At 40.4% G+C, this 22,419-nt stretch overlaps 1 protein-coding gene across 10 annotated transcripts in view; it reads right to left on the bottom strand.

Moving 5' to 3' along the window:
- Window positions 1-953: 953 nt before the first annotated feature.
- Window positions 954-22,419, bottom strand: part of cita (citron rho-interacting serine/threonine kinase a) — a 36,260-nt gene continuing 14,794 nt past the window's right edge. Inside the window, exons 17-50 of one of the 10 annotated variants that reach the window (XM_065955027.1) lie at window positions 22,251-22,391; window positions 21,993-22,121; window positions 21,359-21,454; window positions 20,649-20,765; window positions 19,860-19,969; window positions 18,524-18,698; window positions 16,614-16,811; window positions 16,328-16,381; window positions 15,640-15,837; window positions 15,167-15,360; window positions 14,914-15,049; window positions 14,687-14,791; window positions 14,341-14,481; window positions 14,023-14,130; window positions 13,723-13,918; window positions 13,062-13,223; window positions 12,270-12,293; window positions 11,665-11,802; window positions 10,940-11,120; window positions 10,737-10,828; window positions 10,513-10,617; window positions 10,113-10,282; window positions 9,688-9,732; window positions 8,038-8,118; window positions 7,810-7,945; window positions 7,430-7,569; window positions 7,173-7,265; window positions 6,957-7,065; window positions 6,626-6,754; window positions 6,452-6,532; window positions 6,274-6,352; window positions 5,812-5,994; window positions 3,363-3,750; window positions 954-2,990 (exon numbers count right to left, since the gene is read on the bottom strand). In XM_065955027.1, the coding sequence (XP_065811099.1) occupies window positions 2,967-2,990; window positions 3,363-3,750; window positions 5,812-5,994; window positions 6,274-6,352; window positions 6,452-6,532; window positions 6,626-6,754; window positions 6,957-7,065; window positions 7,173-7,265; window positions 7,430-7,569; window positions 7,810-7,945; window positions 8,038-8,118; window positions 9,688-9,732; window positions 10,113-10,282; window positions 10,513-10,617; window positions 10,737-10,828; window positions 10,940-11,120; window positions 11,665-11,802; window positions 12,270-12,293; window positions 13,062-13,223; window positions 13,723-13,918; window positions 14,023-14,130; window positions 14,341-14,481; window positions 14,687-14,791; window positions 14,914-15,049; window positions 15,167-15,360; window positions 15,640-15,837; window positions 16,328-16,381; window positions 16,614-16,811; window positions 18,524-18,698; window positions 19,860-19,969; window positions 20,649-20,765; window positions 21,359-21,454; window positions 21,993-22,121; window positions 22,251-22,391 (4,458 nt within the window). In that variant the 3' untranslated portion in view covers window positions 954-2,966. The remainder of the gene's footprint in view (window positions 2,991-3,362; window positions 3,751-5,811; window positions 5,995-6,273; window positions 6,353-6,451; window positions 6,533-6,625; window positions 6,755-6,956; window positions 7,066-7,172; window positions 7,266-7,429; window positions 7,570-7,809; window positions 7,946-8,037; window positions 8,119-9,687; window positions 9,733-10,112; window positions 10,283-10,512; window positions 10,618-10,736; window positions 10,829-10,939; window positions 11,121-11,664; window positions 11,803-12,269; window positions 12,294-13,061; window positions 13,224-13,722; window positions 13,919-14,022; window positions 14,131-14,340; window positions 14,482-14,686; window positions 14,792-14,913; window positions 15,050-15,166; window positions 15,361-15,639; window positions 15,838-16,327; window positions 16,382-16,613; window positions 16,812-18,523; window positions 18,699-19,859; window positions 19,970-20,648; window positions 20,766-21,358; window positions 21,455-21,992; window positions 22,122-22,250; window positions 22,392-22,419) is intronic. The other 9 variants (XM_065955028.1, XM_029277325.2, XM_065955029.1 and 6 more) reach the window with 9 other exon arrangements.

The raw sequence follows: 22,419 nt of genomic DNA, 5'->3' as shown, positions 1-22,419 counted from the left end.
TATTTATGTGACTTCATTTATTCCTCAAAGTAAATCACTTGCTAATGTGTATGCCAATGAATCAAAGGCTCCCTCCTCCTCTTGTCCTCTTCTTTACCTTGGCTCTAATTGTTAATTCTGTCCATTAAACAAACTAACAAAGAAAAAATGTTCAGTCTCTTGATTACCGTATTTAAAAAAACAAAAGAATTAAAACAGGATACAGGTTAAGGTGGGAGTCATTTTAAAAGAAGTCTTTGCACTCTATCCTGGTGTTGAGCTTTTAAGAGCTCGTGAAACTGAGCTCCAAGTTGTTAGCGGCAGTAGGTGTGACATACTGAAGTGGAACTGTGCTGACAGTGAACACGTCCTTACAATGTGCCATGTCTCTGCAACATTAACAGGTCATCCTATATCACTTGTGGCTCTCAGGTCAAGAAAAGTGACAGTCTGTGATAATGAGGCGAATGGGCCGGGGTGAGAAGGTGAGGCGAGGCTGGGTGGTCTATATAAAGAGCAGTGCTGAAAGCCCCTCTGCGCACACTGACAAATAAAATGCTTGTTGATGAACGAACAGCAGATGTCAGCGGTGTCATCTCACAGTGTGTACAAGGAGGTCAGATTTAGAAGAGTTATTGTTAACCAAACAGAGCAGAGGCTATTGTTGAAAACTCTTCTTCTCCATCAGCTCCTCCCAGCTCGCTGCAGCTACCGTGACTGGAATGGCAGGCCATCGTCGCATCGGCTCAGCACAGGGATCAGACGCCTAAAAATAGACTATCCGCCTCGAACACAATGGACATGGACAAATGGTCAGAAATGGCCTCAAGTGTGAGCAGTGAGGAGAAAGCATATTGGGGAGGAAAAGGCTTCACAGAAGACCAGGACTCTGTTGTGGTCTGTCATTTATAAATCACTACATAATGTAAGAGCTGCATCAGAGGGAAAAAAAAAAATCACAACATAAGGAGAAGTGAAAGACAATGGTTATAATATTTAATATTCTGTGACAAAAATCTCTACAGGGAACGCTAATAAAACATTTGTTAGCAGACATCAATATCATATCCAGCGTTACAGCATTATGATTCTGGATCATGTGAACAGAAAAATCAAGTTAAAAAGAATAAAAAAATAAAATTTGAAGATGAGAAATCCTTTTTTTATAGAATCTTATAGAGACCAGTGGGAAACTTGTGCAATCTGTAGCACTGAGTGCTTTCAATAGATTAATTAAACAGCTCCATCTTCTTGGCTTGAATACATTCAGGAAGATATATTTATGTCTTAAATTAACCCTCGATGTCGAAGAAGTCCTTGACCCTCTATTGAGCATACAACTGTTAAGAGACACGCTCAGCATGTGTCATCAGAAAAAACATGACTAAAAACCACCAAAATGTTTTAATTCCGTTGATCAGAAGATGATGTATATACATATCATCCACTATTTCAGTTGTTGGCATGTTGACAGTGAAAGTAAAGATATATTTGGACTGACTTAAGCAACTTTTACGGTTGGACTGGCTGTTGGAACATGCCAAGAATGCCTGGGTAAAAGAAAGAGTGTAACTATACTCATAGGAACTTGCTGTGCAAATTTGTAAGAGTTAAAAGGAAGGAGATGTTATTCACGTGCTTCGCTGTTAGATGGTGGACTAAAAATATAACCCAGATTAGGCTGAAGCGGAAGACAACACTCCATTTCATTTCAGATATACATATCCATGCCGTTTACGAATCAGGAATAAAAACAAAGATTATTTTCATCTTCACCTTGCACAATTTTGGGCTATATACAATATTAGGGGACATTGTACAAAAAGAAATGCTCAATTACTACGTGTAACCTTCAAACATGATTCTTTTTTTTCTCTGGTCATTTAGTTCAGCACTGAGGTTTGGCCTTAGACGGATGGAAGTGCATACACGAGTAGGATCCAGATACAATCACTCACTTGATAAAGAATGTTTGAACATGTTAAAAGAATATTTATCCGACATTCGAGAGGACACGTAATCACTTTTTTTTCTTTAACAAAAATAGACATGGCTTATCCAGCCTTGAAATTCCTTCTCAATATATATAAAATTATGTCTCGTCTATTTACAGTCAGATAACGTTCTGAAGGATTAGAAAGTCCTGCTGAGGATTGTGGGTAGTGCATCTTTTTTTTTTCTTCTTTTTTCTTTTCTTTTTAGTGTCAACCTATCCCAGGGCGGACAATCATCGGGTGTGTGGTTCAACAGGGCAGACAGGGCTCATGTACTTCAATATTATTTAAATGTATTTGTGCTCCAGCCAGGTCAGGTCTCAATAACAAACCTCAGACTGAGATATCAGTGGAGAATGATTGTAATCAGCTGGTAATGATTGTGTGTTGACATGTCGGCGCATGGCTGGAGCCAGAAATGCTTTTAGATGTACAGAACTCTCCTGCCCTGATCTGTAGCTAATGTGTACAGAGCATGAAACAAGGCTGGATGTATTAATACTATTTCGAGTGAACCTCTCTTCGCTTGTGACTCACTTTGTAAATATTTAGGCATCAACTTGTAAGATAAGGTTGCTACGGCTGTGCTTTTCTATCATAGTCACTACTGTCTGGAGTTATCTTAAACCTAGCAAAACCCACTGAGGACAGTCTCAAGTTGAGAACTCCTATCCCATATTTCACTTTGGAAAAAAGTCTTATCTAATCCCATCTACATCCTTAAATACATGGCAAAAAACCCTGCTCAAAGTTTTTAAATATGGCATTTTGTTGACCTTTATTGACTCGGATTGGTTCAATGAGAAAAATAACCTGACTCTAATGACATAAATTTATTTCTCTCTTTGCTGTGACTGCTACATTGTTTTTCCTCCGTGTGGGTTTGTCAGACAAAACTGATGTGTGGCAGTGTTTCATCATGAGTAGGTGACCTTCTCACTGGTTTTTCTGCTCCATCTTTTTCCCTTTCCCAGGATGTGACTCAGCTGACTCTCAAACAGATGATTGATCCCAAACCTGGAGGATCAAGTAAAAAAAAAGGTCAGATTTATTCAAAAGCATGTATCAACTGGCAGCTTGATTGTCAAAATGATGAAATATGTTTAATGAAAATCAGAACTAATACACAGAATAAATAAAGCAGGACTCTGAGTGTGAAGGCATTTTTAAGCACTTGCAAACAGTGACAATGCTAACATGCTAATTTAAGTAGAAATAAACAGGCCAGCTGAGTTTATCCTGTGAGCATGTTTACATTTGCTAATTAGTAAATGCAATCCACCAGTTGTTCAGTCTGGGCCAAAATGTTGGACCATCTGATAAAAAGTTCTTGTGACAATAATTGTAATCTTGTAGAGTAGTTCAGAGTAAACAAAGGCGATGACTGACCTTGTTGACAGGGTTTATGGGCGTGCGACCAGAGCCAGTATGAAGTCTTTGGCGCTCTTCATATCGTCCGGGGGATCTCTCCCTGTGAACCTCCATCATTCGTCCAGGGGAGCGGTCCATGCGAGGGTCTGCCATGGCCCTTCCTGGGGAACGCTCTAACCGGGGGTCAGCCATGGCCCTTCCCGGAGACCCAACTATCCGACTCTCCAGCATCCTGCCTGGAGACTTCTCTCTCTCCAGCGGACGGCTCGGGGACTTGTCCTGTCGAAACTCTGTGCGTGCCTCTCTGTAGCGGTGAGGTGTGCCCGGGTCTCCATGAACCATGGGATTGGCTGCCAGTCTTTTAGAGATGTGCTCATTGTAGGAGGGAGGCCCACGCTTGTTGGGGCTGTAAGGGGGCAACCGAGGCATAAAGACGGGCAGGGAGCAATGGTCAATAAAAAAAGTGATTTTTTAAAAACTGGGTCATGGGCTTTGCTTGGCACTGCCAGGTCAGTCGACAGATGTGTTGAGGATTGAGAACAACCACAATTGTATGCTAATCTAAGGGTATAGTTATCCGTATGTTGAAGATGTCTAACCATCAACTGGACATAGTTTTTCTAAGTGAGAACAGGTTCAGCAGCTGTAGCTACTGAAGAGCAAAGCAGTCATAGGTTTGCAGAGAGTTCTGCTATCAGTGAGCTTCATAAATAAAGACATCATTCTCACAACATAAAAGCAGAAAGTGAGTCTTTATTTAATTATTTATTCTCTACATTTGACAAGACGCTTTTAAAATCTTTAAAAAATTGAATTCTGAAAACATATTTCAGAATTTGCTACAGATAAAAAATGAACTCCTCCTCCTGTAAAGAGCAAAATGAAGGTGTTACTGTCCTGTCTGGATCAAGGCCAAAATGTTCACATTTTCACCTGTGGATGTTGACCTGTGCCCAGCAGTGCCTGCTAATCCCAACGACCCTTCAACAACACCAGTGAACGTGAGAAAGGAGAGAAGAGTGCTGGAAATGCTGCAGCTCTACAGACTTTGCTTTAAAAAACCTCACAAAAAAAACAAACATGCAAAATAGGCAGGATTCTTTAGTGAACTGAGATACGAGGCATAATCTTTCAATCAGTGGCTGTGATCGTTCATGTGGTCCTATTCTGCTTTTCTCCCTTAATAATAATATACACATTTAATGTATAATAACAGCTAAGAAAGCTTATTTCAAGAAACCTAAACCTGAATGCTGTGTTTGACAAACAATCCTTTAATGTTATTTTATTTTATTATCTTTTTATATTTAAAAAACACTGTACTGAGTGAGTTATAGCAGATTGCTTTGTGTTAGGGTCATGGATAATCATATTTGGGTTGATTTGTACATTAACCACCCGACTCCTGTACATGATCACGTAACTATTTGTTCCTTTATGTTCTCCACATACAGTACAACACTATAAAAAATGGGAATCTACGTTGTCACAAATCATGACTGAGAATGGATGTGGGGTTTGTTTGTTTTTCTGTGTACTTTGAAAACCTGAGAGCCTTTAAATGGTAAAATGGCAAATTAACTAAAACTTGTGTAACACATTTCTAGTCTTCTAACTACTATAAGCCGTTTTTACACCGCAGGTCACATTCACACACTGATGCAGTGTTAATCTCGTCAACGAAATTAAATTACGAAAATATTGGTTGAAGAAGGTCTTTTTAAATTAGTCAACTATGACGATGATGAGACGAAACTCCGCTATTTGGCGATTTGATAAATAATATTACTTCATCATCTAATTGATGAAAATGTGATGAAATGAAAACTACATTACAAGTGACGATTATCACTTGATAAAAAAGTGTTAAACCCCCTCAGCTGTTCTAAAATCATTGTAAACCATAGCAGACTTCATCAAAGCTGTGCGTGTGAGGTGAGTGCAACAATGTGCAGCCTGGAGCCTGCAGGTCTGTGAAGCCCCGCCCCCTGGAGCCTGCAGGTCCGTGAAGGCCCGCCGTGAGGATGCTTTGTTAAGTGTCTATCAGTATTAACTAATTAATTTCATACACATTCACTCGTTGCTGACACATCAGCGGGAGCAATTTGTGGTTCAGTGTCTCAACCAAGGACACTTCAACATGTGACTGCAGGAGCTGGGGATCGAACCCCTGACACTCCCATTGAGAGATGAACAACTCTACCACAAAGCCACAGCCTTGCCAATAAAATAAAATGAATATCCTTTGTTTTAGATAGAAGCATCTGAATGCGAGTCCAAATCACAAAAAAAGAATCAATATATAACAAAGATATTAAGAAATGTTGAAAAGTAAAAGATTTGTGTGTCTTATAAGAAAGTGAAAGTGTACAGCTAACAACCAAAACAGACATGTTTGGATAGGAGTTAGGAGTAACTCTGTGAATAAATAATGAAGAGGACAGACAGTCGTTGTGCTTGTTCTCACCTGCGACCGGAGTCGTTCCGCTGCAGGTCTCCTACACCCTCTTGACTCTGGACCAGATTGCCCTTACAGCAAATGACCCTCAGTTTGTTTTGGTAGGAAGAAGCCAGGTAGATGGCCCCGGAGGAGATGGCTGGGCCAAGGTAGCGTGGATTGGGAATATCCAGGTGTGCGTATGAATGGGGTCTGTGTAGATAAACATTAGACAGCAGTGATTAAAGTGGATGATGCTTGTAAGGACTGAATTATGTTTTTGTCATCCGGTATAATATGCCTCGTAGTAAAGCACTTTGGTCAGCTGAGGCTGTTTTTAAATGTGCTAGACACATAAACGTGACTAATATGAAATGTTATAGTAATGTAAAAGGTGTATACAAAATGATGATGTTTACTGAGAAAACAATTTATTATCATAAAACCTAACAGGCGCACTGCTTCTGACAAATGAGCAGAAGGCGACCTTACCCAAGAGCAGCATGTCCCAGAATTTCAATAACGTCCAGAGAGTTGAAATAGGTCACAAATAGGTATGGTTCTCTATAGGCTGAAATGAAAAAAAAAGGTAATGTTATTAACCGTATATTTACCAATTAAAGAGAAAAAATGTTGAAGTGATGAATGAAAACAAAAGATTTACACTTACCAAATGAAAGAGGCAGGCGGCTCCATTTGATGTCATCACTTCTACTCCTGCGGCCATATGCGTCCACAAACACACCAAACTCTGTAAGAAAACGCTATTTATAACTCTATCCACTATTGGAATAAATGCACATTTTCCTTTCTATACATGTGCAGATGAAAAATCTGGGTCTACCATGGAAACAGAGCAGGTATTCGTCTTTCTGTGGAGCCGTGGTGACCTGGATGATGGAGATAGGGAAGCTGTGGGAGGACGCGGCAAAGACAGCTGAAGCTAGCGTCACATCGTTTTTATCAAGGAACTCTGTGGACAGAAATCAAATCAGCATTAGTGAGCTCTTCCAGGTGTGAACATTTGAAGCTCACAGTCACAGAAACTCAAATGGTGCAGACTTTTAAGAACACCATCTGGATGACAGTATTTTTTTACTTTTTAAAAGTTATATCAAAACGGGATTTGTTTGGTGATGCCTACCATCAATACATCACAGTCTTGGTAGACCTACCTTCCAGTACATACTGCTTCATCTCAATCTCATAGAACTTGTTGGTGCCGATAATAATACTGTATCCAGTGAAGTGGATACAGCTGCAGGGCTCGGATGTCTCGATCTCCTGCAAATAAAAAAAAGAAACATTCTATGTCTCCCTGAAGAAAAACAAAGCATGTACTATCTTCATGAAACGGTCTCCTATATATCCATCTTTAAGGCCCCATTTACCTTTCTGATGCAGAACTTGTTCAGGCTTTCATTGTGTCTCAGGATTGTGATCTTGTTCGGCATAGCAGCACAGATACAGATGCCATTATCTATCTGTAAAGAAAGAACAAGACAGCAATCAGGCCAGCAGTAAATACCTGCAATCAGACAGCACACTGCTACGCTATTAGTGTTATACACAGCTCATTAACTGACTAAAAGGAGTCTACTCAGAGGTACTTTTCTCTGTTTAAGGTAAAAAAAAAAAACTAACACACCTTTCCAGAGGAAAAGAGGTGGCATCCCTTGACTGTCTCAAAGATGAAGGGGTTCAGGTCAGGTGGAGCGGGGAGGTGGGACTGAGACAAAGACTGTTTGACCTTCTTGATCTCCACCAGACACAAGGCCCTGTCCTCTCCTGTAGGTCACATCAAACACATGATGAGGAATCAGAAACACAAGAAATCTCTGATTCACTTCAGACAACAAAAAATAATAAATATATATATTTTACAAGGAAGTCTTTAACAAGGCGAGATAACATGCAGGTATTATCTGATTTATTAAGACCATATCTCCCAAATCCTATAGACCAGACAGTAGGGCTGCGCTCCAAAAAATAGATAAGGCAAAATATCAGGTTTAAGTTTTTACTGACCAGTGATCATCAGAAGCTTATCGAGGTCCTTCAAGACCTGGATCTGAAAGACGGAGGTCAGGCCGGGGATGTGGGTCAAAGAGTTCTTTATGACGTTGAGAGCATACAGACCCTCCTCTGAGCCAACCAACACAATCTGAGAAAGTGATCAAGTGAAAAAAAAAAACCATAAACAAACAGGCAACGCATTAATGTCACTGTTCACCGTATATGTTTTTGTCATTGTACCTGGTCAGTAAGAGGCAGAGTGCAGTTGATGTCCAGGCGGTCATCACCCTCCAGCTTCAACAGAGAGTTGCCCAGAAGTTTCTATTGAAAAAAGAGGCAGAAAGAGGGAGAGAGGAGATACAGAGCAGACGGAGGAGGCAGGTCAGGCAGATCTTATACAAATCAACTGATTCTAAATAAATAAGAATACCCAGCAACAGAGGACTGCCAGAGAGAGCTGATACCAACTTAAACGCAGAGACTTCTGAAATCTGAATGACTGAATCCACCACCAATACAATATGTTATATTTATATGTAGCCAAAAAAACAAACACATTTTTCAAATGTAATTCTTACATATCAAACAGTATGTCAACAAGACTACAAATTGACCAGGTACAAGATGCAGGCTGTTTGAGTACTTAACAGTGTCTGATACTAAGGGCTTTAGACTAAATTCCTTCAGTTTATTGAACGCTGTCGAATTGTTTTCTGTTCAGCTATAGAAAAAAACACCAATGAAAATCAACAACAGTTATGTTAGGTAGTTAAATTCATAGAAACTTGTGGATTACCACTGGTAGTGTCTAGTGTTAATTCATTATCAGCACTGAAATAGTTACAGTATGGGTGCTGTTCCTACCAGGCCATACAGTGTGCATGACCCTTTTATACTTGGTGCAGTGTGAAACAGACCAGTTAGGTTAAACGAAGTGAGACTACAATTGTATACAATATAATATATGGGTAAATATTAAACATGAAGTTTTTGGACAATGTTGTGTTTCCAACAGTGCAGATACTGTTCCGAGCTTTAGAGATAACACTTCTTTTATTTTAGCTGCTACTCTCAAGTACGCAACATTGTGGAATCAAGACGCACAAAACTTTTAACGTTTTTATTCTCAAGAGACACAAGGCTTTTCTATACTCTGAAACAGAGAACTGTGTTATTAAAGTTTGTATGTATTAGTTTCAAACTGTAGCATTGTAGAAAAGAGTTGCTCTGAAATGTGTCTTAAGGCCTCTAATGCAGCCAAGACGTCAGGAGGAGAATTAATCCAAGCTGATTCAAATCATTTTGTTTTTAGGATTTCAATTTGTGAACTGACCAGGTCATCACATCTGTATCACATCTGTACAGGGTAATTAAGGTACATACTTTAAGAGGTGCAATTTAGAGACAATCTAATATAATTTTCCAGGGTCATTTATCGCAGAATTTAAGCTCACGGGATCCTGATTGTAAAATGCCAATAAGCACATAAAAACACCAACAGCAGAAGCCTGCAGACTGAAGTTAAGCTCAGATTTCAGTGTTCATGTGTCTGTAATGTTTCAGTGAGTGGGGCTGCAGCAGTGCATGGTGTTTGCAGATTCATGCAGGAGACAGCATATGACACCAGGCCAAAGGTGCACAGCAGTGCCTATTCACATCCATGCACTATGCACATTTACAGTTATTTGCTATAAATGCTGTGCCTGTTTGATCACTCATGTTTTCACAGAGAAGTTAGCGCCATGAAACATTTTCAGTGACTTGTCACTGTGTCGACCTGCACTGATCACTGAGCAGCATCAGTGTCATTAGCTTAGATGTGTACAGCCACTGCATGCTCAGCCGTTCGGTTGACTGAAGCCCAAGCGTTCGTGCAGCTACTTACTGTACCTGAACCAGAGGGGAAAGGTTCTTCTGCCTTTTAGAAACACCTGCCTATAATATGATCCACACGACCGAGTTGAATGGAGATACAAAACGCACACAGTATAGTCACATCAACAAAGATGATGACAACACACAGAGAGGAGACATGTATGATGAGAACATGCAGAGAGAGAAGGAAGAGGGAGGGAGAGAAAAAGAAGTGAAGGCACTGGCTGATGTTTAATGGAAGCATTCAATTTATTTATGCCTATTTACACACCAAACAATACAGCCACCCTTGGATAAAGCTACTATTTGAAATGTGCATAACAAGTGTGTTTGTCTTGAAGAAGACACTGGGCTATCTTTTATACCCATCTGAAAGGAAATCTTATATTTGTTTACCTAATCAAGCAAAAATTAATAATTTATGCACAAATGGTACTTACAGCATCAGCATCAACTTTGTCTCTGGATCCCCGGCTGCCGGCCACCACAGACTCCAGGACAGCCACCCAGCGCTGCTTGTCAGGGAAGCTAGGAGCCATGAAAAAGAGCGACTGGCCTGGCCAGCAGGTGGTGTGGGGATGTGACTCCAGTTTCAACACATACGGGATGTCTGTACATGCACACACGCGCACACACACATCAAGAAAGAAGGATTTGTTGGCTGTATTGCTCACAGCTTAATTTCACAGCTGAGCAGAGGTGTCAACATTTTGTTGTATTTTGAGATCTGAAGTGTCGATGGGATACGAGGAACCAATTTAAAACTGGGGGAGAGGATAATACACTTGAAATCTGACAGTAGGCCGAGTGTAGCGTGATTAGGTTGCATTGATCCGGTACCTGACTTAGCGGTGTTGATGAGCTCAGAGGCTCCGACAGCTCCGTGAACGGTCACCTCTCCATCAGGCAGGCAAAGCTCAAACTCATCCTCAGCTTTAATACAATCTAGAAGAAAGGCAAAGCCAGCTTTTTAAATTGGATACTGCTGCACTGATCTCATAGTCATTTAAAGATCTGTCTTATAAAGAAATTAAGCAGAAATACAAAAATAAAGAAGTACTGACCTTCTCTGGGCTCAGTGTCATAGATGGATACTCTGGTTCCATCGAGCACCACATATTTCCTCTCCCAGCCCTGCTGACCTCGTTTTCCATTCCTATGCGAGTAAACAAACAAATTCACACTACTGTCTGAGATGTAAAAACAAACAAAACAAAAAAAACAGTGTATGATCAATGAGGTCATGGGGGCCCAGGTCAAAGGTTACCTAGGTTGCTTCATCCATCCCTCCAGGCGGACATGCCCACTGGCCTCTTTGACCTGCAGTGCTGGAGAGTTTGCCTTTTCTCTGCACAGAGCCTCTGAGAAATGAGTAGCATACTCGGCTGGCAGTCCACAGGTTGCCGGCAGACATGGTGAGCATTTAGGGTGACACAAGGTGTGACACTCTATAATACAAGAAAGAAAAAAAATGTTGACACATGTGCATTTAAAAGCTCTATATGTGCATTGTAAGGTAAGATAATTAGAACAGAAAAACTATGCCATTTATGCCACTATGCCAAGTATTCTAGACTCACAACAGTAGGAATTATAATGACAGCCAAAACCAGGCAGATCATATTCCATCATAAGAGGGAGAGAGTTAGGCTGCAGGCAAAAGTGACCTGAATCCGATTGTTTTTGCTCCTATGTCACTCATATCTGACTTTTATAAGGCATTGTAAACAACACAGATCACGTGGAATCTGATTGATTTGGCCACTTTCATATGTGGATTCCCACAGGAGTCTGATACAGGCCACATTTAAAAAGCAGTGTGAACAGCCAAACAAGAAAGCATTGCGCATTAGGCTTGCAGTGTGAATGCAGCCTAATATGCTGGCTTCACGACAAGAACTATTTTTAGTTTTTTTGTTAAGGCTGATCACAAATGTGTCCTTTTAAATATCTTCACATTCAGCGCTGCCAGCCAGAGTGCAGCCTACAAACCTAGACAAGTGGCAGCCTGTCGTCCAAAATGCACAGTGTCCAGGCAGACGGCACATTTGGCAGCCCTCATGTTCAGGCCCACAGTGAAGCGATGAGGGATGTTATGGTGCATTCTCTCCTTTACACGACGACCAAACTCTGCGGTGAAAAAAAGAAAGAAGTGGACAGAGGTGCAAGTTAATGAAGAAAAATAAGAGATCCTCAAAATATTTTGTTCTAAGCAGAAATATCCCCAGAAGTCAGCAACAAGGCCACGAGATTCAGAGGGGCAATTTGAATAATGAATGAATAACTAGATATGTAATAACATTATCAAAGTTCTGGTCTACTAATAAAGTCAATCAGAATCATTCAGATTATGAATGCCAATGAACATGGGATGCATTTAAATGTTTCAGGGTGAAAAACAACCACTTAAACCGTATTCAATCTAAACCATGATTCCAGGAACGTCAGAGCCTGACTTTCAAGAGTAAAGTCAACGTTTCAGTTTAACAGGACAAGACAGATGCACAGTATAACATGAGCATGATGTCTACAGTAAAACATGCATGTGGATGACATCATGCATGTTCTTAGACACTCTGTGATGACTGCTAACTTACTTTCAAAGGTGACCCTCCTCTTTTCTGTGAGGAGCAAGGGAAAAGAGACAGAAAGGAGACAGCAGTCTAACAACAGCTACATGAAACCAAAGAGCACAGACAGCGAGCAGCCTGCATCACAAAGGAAGTAGCCACAAACATGTGTCTCTGATAAATCATACATCTACGTGCCCGCTATGGTTAATACACTTTTTGGTTTTGTAAAATATATATTTTTTGCAATTTAAAGGATTCATCTTGAATAGTTATTCCATTTATTAAAACAATTTATTAAAAGAAATGGGATGTTTGCACATTTGATTCAATTCACTGAACCAGCTAAATGTTCAGTTGCCATAGTGATCAACCTTGCAGAAAAAAAGCACTATAGCTTTGTGATACAGGAAAGCCTGGATTAAGACCGATGTAACCTGGCTAATCCACTATTCTTACTTTGTGATTCAAGCCCAAGCAGGATTACAATGTAAAATGGATAAATGCACAGTGAATGTAACCCAAAACTTAAGTCAATTCCCTTTTTTGGAGCGAATTTCAGGTTTAACATGTGCATAGCTAAATTATCCAACTCTTTTAAACCTCATAATCCTGCTGTATGAGACAGGCCATAGATAGAATACACACATGACACATCACACAGACACAATCAGTGAACAGAGAGTCTGTTTGTGTTGACATTGACTGTATAAATGGATCACTGCTGTGAGAGAAACCTTACACCAGGAAATCATTGGTTCAATTCAGGCTGTGGGAAGCATTAAGTTCTGTTTTTTATTTTGTCCGTGTGTGACTCACCCTCAGGGGTGGAGGTCTCCTTGCAGCGGGTGGAGGGGTTGAGAAGGCTGCTGGGGTTGGGTTGATGTTCTGGAGATTTGACAATAGCTGACATTAGGATTTGATGTCGAGCCTGAGCCGGCGTGGAAGGAGCCATATGTTCCTGGGCTTTGAAATGAGCCGCTGTATCACCATAAACAAATAAAACGACCTAATATTAGATTTGTGCAGCCATTAAGATGGAAGTATCTGGCTCCAATAGCAAAAAAAATAATAGATTCTGAAATGAATCTCATAGGACCTGGCGGGTGTAGGTAATGAGCAAGAGGCTGCCATGGCAACAATGTTAAAAGATGTCTGGGAAAAGATAAGGGAGGAGGCACAACACAGGTTTTCCTCAACTGGCTTAGGTTGTTATTTCTCATCTCAGAGGGCAGATCTAGTTTTATTGTGTCATGAGTTTTCATGGAAAAATGATTACTAGGGTTAAATCACCTCTGACTTTGTGTCATTAACAGTTAAAAGCCAAGTTTTATAGTAAGTGACTGATTACACAAGAGATATTCCCCTCTCTGTGGAAGAATGATAATCCAGGCTAAGCTGCAGAGTATATTCTAGGGCCAGCAAGAAATTGAGATGATAGAGCCTGTCCCTTATCTGCCGCAGTAACACTAAGACTGACCTTCTTCTCTGAGGGATCGTAACTCTATCCTCATCTTCTGCAGGGCCTCTTCCAGCTCTGCACACCTTGAGCGCTCCTTCTCAAGAGCCAGTTTCATGTCACCGTACTGCATGGGAACAGCTGGCTGAGCCTGTGGAGCCAGCGAGCCGTTAGTCGTGGTGCCCACATCCTCTCGACGCCTACCGAATATACCCTGCTGAAAGTGAGGAAAAAGTGAACGATAAGCAAAAGAAAATTCCACAAGTTATTCTTTGATTCAAGCTTTTTTTTCTAAAATATATCATAATGTTTCCCCCAGACCTTCTTCTTCTTTGTGGGCTGGTCCATTTTGGCCTGAAGGAAGTCAATGAGTTTGGTCTGCTGAGAGATTGTCCCCTCCATCTTCACCTTCTCATGGGAATATACAGCCTGCAGCAAGGGGGGGAAAAAAAGCACGTGAGAGAAGAAAATACCTCTGAAGGAAAGTTTGAAAGAATTCTGCGCAAGAACAGAGAATGTCCCCATGAGACACCTTGCTACTTGCCAAAATCAGAGGCACTTTTGTAATATCTAACTAGGACTCTCTTTCCTTAAATGCGGCTGCATATCATCTAGTTGCAAAAGAATTACATTGAGCACCTGTATGTTCTCCAGCTGGTACTCCAGATCGGTACGCTCAGTCTTGAGCATGTCAGTCTGGTCCAGGGCGTCCTGCAGGCCTTGGGTAAGACGGAATATGTGGCTTTTCTGGAGGTCCATCTGCTGCTGCAGCTTTCCTTGCTGTTGAAAGAACAGCAAACACTTGTTCAAATGAGGTCTTTTAAATGATTAAAACAGAAAACTTTTAGTTAATGTATAAAGATGACCTGGAAGAGCAACTCAAACAGTCCAAACAGGAAAGCATTTTTAGCTGAAAAGCACTTTAAAAACCTCAACAAGTTTCCTATAGAGTTGTATGTTTATGCAGTTTCGTTTCACTCTCTACCTCTTCCATCAGCCTCTGTTTCAACTCTCTCTCTGTCTCCAGTTTCTGCTGTAAGCTCCGGGCGTTCATTTCCAGCATGGCGTGCTTCTTCTCTAGATCATTGAGCTGTGGGAATATGTAAAAGCTTGTACATTATTGATTTTCTCACTTTTAGAATGTAAACAAATATTATGTGCTTCACTTGAAGAGATAAATGTTAGATTTACACATAAACACTTGGAACTCACAGTATCAGACAGACTCTCAGCCTTCAGTCTCTGCTCCTTTAAGGCCTGCTGTAAGGCTAGTATCTCAGCATTGTGCTCTTTAACCGCCAGTTCCACCGCCTGGCGAGATTCAGTGCTGCGCTGGTCTGCACGCAGCCTGTAAATGGAACAATAACATGTTTCACAAAAGCTACACAATTATGTGTACTGAAGGGTATATTCCAGGCATTCTCAAGTCAAATATCTGAAAGTATGTTGTATGCGTCTACGATACCTGTTCTGCTTCTCATTGTCCAATATTCTCTGCAGGTCTCTGGTTCGTCTCTCGGCTTGGCTTTTTTCATCCTCCAGTGCGCCTCTCCAAGCCTCCCACTGCCTCTCCTTCTCCAGAAGCTCGTCGTTTAGGGACTCCAGCTCCACCACCTGCTCCTCCAGCATGCTGCATGTGGTCTTCAGGGTTTCAATGTTCTGGGAGAAAAAAAAACGAAAGAGCAAGACTGATGGGAACATTCTTCACAGCTTTTGGGTTAAACCTCAAGATTGTTGTCTTTATACATTTTCAGAAAGAGAACACAGTTACAGTTTCATCATAATGATGCTCAAACATTACATAATACAATCCTTAAACCTGAGGATAAATAAGGTAAAAAAGAAAACAATATCTAACAATAAAAAGGGCCTATAGGTATCAGGTCATATATGTTCCAGAGACTTCAAGCATATTTGTGTGTACAGTATGTGTGTTACCTGTTTCTGGTTGTTGAGGTGCATTTCTCGGTCAGCCACCTCCCTTCTCATCCTGTCCACCTCCTGGCTGAGCTGCAGCTGGTCCTCCCTTTCATCCGACGCTTCATCAAGCTGTTTCGACAGGTAAAAGTTCTGGCGGTTCAGCTCAGCATTTTCCTGACTCAGCTGTGTGAGCTGCTCTTCCAGGTCGGTGATCACCTGAGGCAACACCAACAGGTGGAGAGAGGTGTTAGTCGTCTGTATGGACGATATTTATTTAAGTTTTTCACAGCTTTAAAATTACTCTAATTCATGTGTACACTAAAGGTGAACGTTCAAAATGTCATCAGTTAGTGACTTTCAAGAAGGAATATGGTCAATCATATTAATGTTTAAAAAAACATAAAAGACCATTTTATATTTTATTGGAAAAGTAAAGGGACGGATTTGTGGAGTGTATTGCATTAATCTAAACAATCTATATGTAGATGCATAAACACACCCCTCTACAAGTGCAGCACTGATAAACATGAAACAACATATTGTGTGACTTTCAGTGTGTGTGTTGCTGCTATTCTTGGCCAGGTCTCAAAGAGGACAAACCTGGCTAAATGAAGGTTATATAAATACAATTATTTTTTCAAGGGTTTCGCTAAACCTTTTGAAAGTTTATTTTGCAGCAGAGACTAAATGTTTTGGCAGAACTTACTGAGCAGCTGTCTCTTAAGGCATCAAACTTGCGCTGAATTTCATCTCTGTGATTCTGTGAAGACAAGAGCAAATGAAAAGCAAATTTACAACTACATCTGCAACTACTACATTCAACGATGAAGAGTGGTGTATTGCCTGCAGCGTTATTGAAATAAGAGTGAAACATATGAACTTTCCTTTCTATTGCATGGATAGTACAGATTACGTCTATCTAAATCTACTTTTCTATATGTAAACATGCACCTGTGTTTCTATGAGTCACTGCTACCATCTGTTTTTCTTACCCTGAGGGCAGTGATTTCCTCCTCAGCCTCAGCGGTGGTCTCCTCCAGCTCAGTCTTTGCTTGTTGCAGCTGGCTCTCCAGGGCGAGACGTGCAGCCTGCAGGCTGCTAATCTGAGACTCGCGCTCCTGCAGGGAGAGGGTCAACTCTGACACCTGTCTCTTGATCTCCAGCTTCTCCTCTTCATGTTCTAGGCCCATCTAAATAGGATAAGGGTTAATACTGTGCGTTTATCACGGAGTCAATAAGACCTGAAACAGATTGTGTTTGCATTTAATATTCAGCTTTTCTTTAACCTCTCCATAGTGCCAGATGGTAGGCGTTTTAGGACATCAGGGTGATTCAGAATTTTGGAGAGAATGGAAATACTGATTTAAATAAACATGGAGGACTGCTTGAAACAATTTGACCTACATCTCTGTTTTGAAAACATTTGATTAATTATTAATTCATTTAGTTAATAACAGTTATGTTTGCAAACTGTATAACTACATATAGGCGTTCTTTTGCTTTCAAAAAGATACAGCCAATATATATACACTTTTCTTTTTAATGCTGTGTATTTAGGACCAATTAAAAGAGCAAAGTCTGAAATAGTATCCAATTAAACTGAGGAACTATGAGCTGAATGGGCAGGAAGAGGGGAATAATTAGAGAATGTCAGGGGACACAAGTCGAACCAGCAGATACAGATAGTAGATAATAAGAGCAAAAATGAGACAGACCAGAGAGAGCAATAAGTGCATTCTGAAAAAGAAGACCTCTGCTAATTTGATTTAAAAGATAACACATTTTAAGACCCAAATTATAAAATGATAGTTATAATTATAGTCAAACCCTGATTAAGCTTCTTTAAAAGGAAGTCAAATCAATTCTTATTACGAGTCTTAAAACAAAGAAATAATTACAATCAAATGATCCATTTTTATTTGAGGGTGCCTTTCAGGACACTCAAGTACAGAAACAAAACAATAACAACAGCAGTATCAGGACCGAAGGAAACAAAATGCCATAAAAGGCTACTTTAAAATGGGAGATAAGGGCATGGCCACGATGAATAAGCATTTCAAATCAAAGTACAGTTAAGGTACACAGGGATACATGTACCATCTCTTTAGGTGTCTGACTTCCACAAAGATGGAACATCTCATCTCAGAGGACACATTTATTTGTGGGGGAGGAAAGTGTGTGTTTATAAGTGAGGCCAGCAATTAGTGCCAATCTGTGAATCACATCTCAGTGGGGAAGCATGTGTGGAGGTAGAGATGTGACATCCAGCAAGCAGGTTGTCTACCGGGGAACATCGGCACATCAGCACACCTCTGAGTCTTATAGGATAGATTCACTTTGGATGCAACTAATGGATTTTGTGATGTTTTATAGGAGGATAAAGAAACTGTATGTACTTTAAAAAACTTTAGTTGAACGCAGTATCAAATATTTACAAGTGAGTGTTCCGCTAATAGGCAAAAAATAAGCACTTTTCCTCTTTGCTTTTAATTAATGTATGAGCGTTAGGCTTCATTAAATCACATGGAGGTCAGACTGCAGACACAACTATATGAGGTGTATGCTGGAGGACATTTCTGCAGGTCGATTAGGACTTGCTGTATTTGGTTATAGTTAAACATTCTCTCACCTGTTACTAGCAAATGAAAACACTTTTTTCCAGAGATAACGTATGAAAGCTGTCCACGCTGTGCTTGCTTGTGTAAGGGTCCAGTGGCAATTTTGTAGAGAATCCATTAAAGATCTACATGATTTAATTAGCTGTTAATCTGATAGGGATCTGGGCGAGCTGATCCAATGCTTTAATCCCTTTTGTGGATAGTAATAATGTCAGGATACACTGTGTGATAGTTAAAGTGAATTGCTTAATCTTGAACAGTGGATCTGCTTCCTATTGCCTTACCTCCCGCAGCCTGCTCTCCAGCTCCAGCAGCCGGGTCCTCTTGGTCTGCTCCTGCTGACTCATCTTCTCCAGGTGCTCCTCCAGCTTGGCATTTTGGGCCTCCAGCTTTCCTGCCTGAGACTCCAAATAGAACTTTTGTTGCCGAAGCTCTGATATCATCTCCTCCTGGGCTTTCCTGACAAAAAAAAAGACACATGTAGTAGGATTTTAAATTGCCTGCTCTGTAACAGAACACTTTCTCTGGAAAATGCAGCAAAACACAGCAAGACAGTTAGTTAAGAAAGTCAATGATGTCCTGTAGCCAAAGCCAAAAGTAACAAATGATATTTGTTTATGCTACATAATCAGCCACTTGGAGTTGTGAACAAAATATTGACCTTTTTTTAACATTTTAAGTCTATAACATGAACTTATTTGCAAAAAGTTGCTCTTTTACAAATTAAGCACCTACAGTACAACATAGGCATTCATTCAGAGACATGTTTGGGGACAGTTGATACATTTAAGTCATAATTCTAGAGTTGTTGTTTTTTTGGTAAGTGCTAAGGCTAGCTCTTTAACTCAGTAGAATGCCAAATAGAGCAACAAGAAATTCCACCAGTCTCACAGATGACTGGAGTAGACCCTGAAGTATGTACTTATTCAAAAATAGACTTTGAATCTATGGATTAATTAATTCAGAATCGTATTGAATCTAAAATACTGAATCGTGATCCCAAGAATCTAAATTGAGTGGTGAGACACCCAAGACTCCCAGCCCTATTTAAGTCTAATATTCACTCTTCAGTACGGTTATCGCTCTTGTACAAATTTACGAGGGAAAAGTGTAGCTCTTGTCTACTAAATGATCCGCCACATTTAGCAGCTAGTTGTGTAGTTTGTTGAAATACTGTTTGAGTTTAGCTGATGGGGCATATTGAGTATTAGAGGCTTTCTGCTGTAAATGGTGGATGTATACATCTCTATGAGAGTGGTGCTAATGAAGCAACGTGACAACATCACAGAAAGAACATTAAGAACTTATTACAGTATAAAGCTCGGTAGATGTGGGGGGAGCAGCAGGTTCAAGTGATCATTCTATTAAAGTTCATTACTACAAGTCCCCGGCTGCACTGTCACACTGTTTTTAAATTTCCATTGGATTGGGTTATTATGAAAATGAAAGTATTTGTTTACAGCCAGTAAAACCAAGGGATGACACAGAGTGTACACACAGGGGAGACTGATCAGCTATGGTGCAGGAGATGTGAGTTCACACTAATGAAGCTATCGAGACAGTGTGGGTGGGGGACCTCATGAAAAAAAGCGGTGTGGGCAGAAGGTCTAGTTAACTCACATATTCTTCTGGGTGTAGATGCTGCTGTTGGCGGCCAGCTTGTTAGCCTCTGACAGCTCAGCAATGCGCTGCTCGAGGTTCTTCATCTTGGAATCCATAGCATTAATGGTCTGTAGGGAGAAGGAGACACAATGAGGTGGTGGGAATTGCATCAATGGCTCCAATTCAAGGATACATTTACCTTTGATTGATAGCCAAATCCTGCTAAAAGTCATGGTGTACAGAGAATTCCTCAGCACAATTTCTTATGAAAAACAGAATTTTATACTGCAGTGAAATCCTATTAGAGTCCATTAAGGTGTTGGCTGAATCTTCTCCTGTCAATGTCAGCTGACTGCCTCTAAAAGCTCCTTAACTGCCTCAATTCTACAACATTAACCAGATTAGGACTTGAGCCCAGGCTTTATAGTGCAACATGAAGTATACTGCAATTTAATCCAACAGTAGATTCCAATACATTTTATCTATGAAAACAAACGTAAAGACAGACAGTCAAATTGATTGAGTCTTGCAGTCATTTTTCTTTGAACAAATTCAGGAGGATGAAAAATGTACCAAAAGTTGTCAAACAACTTCAACAAACTAAGACTTATACATCAACTAGCACTCTGACTGTGGCTTCTTCTATTGCATGATTGTATAAAATAATCTGCTGCTTAAACAGAGACAATATTCAACACTTTCTTAGTTGGTTTTAATCAAGTTTTCTGTCCACCTCTGCAGAACTTTATCAGCAAATACCTGACATGAGATAAAGAATAACATTAAAAGCCTGTTGTGTATTCTTACTGCTTTCTGTTCACTGATGAGTTTGCAGTTCTCTCTTGACTCCTCTTCCTGCTGGGCTCTTCTGACCTCCAGGCTCTCCTTGTCAGCCAGGTCAGTCTTCATCTGAGCCTCCAGAACCTACATCACACAGAAACAGCAAATATTACACTCACCAATGTTGATATGATACAATTACACTGACGTTTAATTCTGCAAATATCTATGTGATAAAGCATATTTCAAAAAGAAAAAGAAATGTGAAAACAGTCATTCATGCGGTGTCAAAGCTTGCTGGGAAAAGTGTGATAGCTCTGACTTCACAGAAACAACAACACTGATTTAAAATGACATGGGGTGCAGGGAGTTATGACACTTATATAACCTTTAACTCAACTGTAACCTGTAAACAACTAGCTTAAACTGGTAATTTAAATATACTGTGCATTGTCCCTGATAAATATACTACCAAAAAAATAAAATAAAGAGGTGGCGGCTATCCTAGCGGTTTTGTTGCACCCCCCACGTACAGAGGCTATAGTCCTAGAACTGGGCTGCCTGGGTTACACTCGTCACTTGTGTCATTCTCTATTCTCTACTCTCTCACCCATTTCCGACTCAATCCACAGTCCTTCTTAACAATGAAGGTATAAAAGCTCCATAAATAATATTAAAACATCAATGTTAAGAATTGACCTTCACAGATATATACAGTTCACAGAAAACTGGCACACCTTGATCTTATCTTCAAAAAGCCGCTCCTTCTGAGTCAGCTGAGTTTCCATCCTCTGGGCGGTCGACTGTGCATCCCTCAGGTTCTCCTCTAGTTCCTGCAGGGAGTAACATAAACAAATATATCACATCTAATTATGAATCAAAGTCACACTACAACATTCTTACATTTATGTTTAAAATGTGTCATTGTTTTTTTGTCTCTAAAAGCTAAAACTGTCACTGCATAGAAAGGTCAATCAAAAGCCCTTCATTTTCAAAATACATGAAGGCACAATATACTGAAAAAAAAGTTCAAGCTATTCTAATATTCTTACTCAAATAACAAATAAATTGAAAATCAAAAGATAGGAGGAAACTTGCACTGAAAAGGCTGAAATCCAGAAGTCGACTAAAGCGTTCCCTGTTCATGTTGACACTGGTACAGTTATTTATATGTTGTTTGTAAAGACACAGGTTAACAAGAAGCCATGTGTGATTGCTCAGCTAGCTAGAGCTCTCTAAGTAGAAGTGTGTGCGTTCTAAGATAACTGGTCATTTTGACTGGGAGAGGACTGGATGAAGAGGAGGGGTGGCTGCAGGAGGGGGGGGTGAATTAAGGGTTGAGTATTAAAGTCTTATCTGCAGCTCTCTCACCAGGATCTTTTCAGCCATCTGCTGGATCTGCTGAGATTTGGTCTGAATGTCATCTTTCAGCTTATTTTCCCGCCGCTCGACCATCTCCAGCCTCTTTACCTGGTTCTCGAGGGTCTTCCTGCCCTCCTGCTTACACAACAAAGAAACATAACGTAAGGCTAACCACACGGAAAGGGCCGACTCGTGTTAGAAAATTGTATTTTAAATAAAGCAGTCAACACATTTTTATATTCTATGACTGTGAGTTTACTCAGGTACCTCTGTCTCCCTCAGGCGACGTTTTAAAGTGTCACTGGAGTCGGTTTTGCCTCGCAGGCGCTCCAGGTCTCGTTCCAGTCGCTCTTTTGCCTGTCGAACATTTTGCAGCAGCTCAGTGGCTTCTGTGCTCGCTTTCACTGCCTGCGGGAGTTCAGGAGGTCATAAGCTG

This window comes from Labrus bergylta, chromosome 5, assembly GCF_963930695.1.
Source record: "Labrus bergylta chromosome 5, fLabBer1.1, whole genome shotgun sequence".
Classification (NCBI taxonomy): domain Eukaryota; kingdom Metazoa; phylum Chordata; class Actinopteri; order Labriformes; family Labridae; genus Labrus; species Labrus bergylta.
Note: the sequence above shows the minus strand (reverse complement) of the source record. Positions and strands in the feature narration are given on the sequence as shown.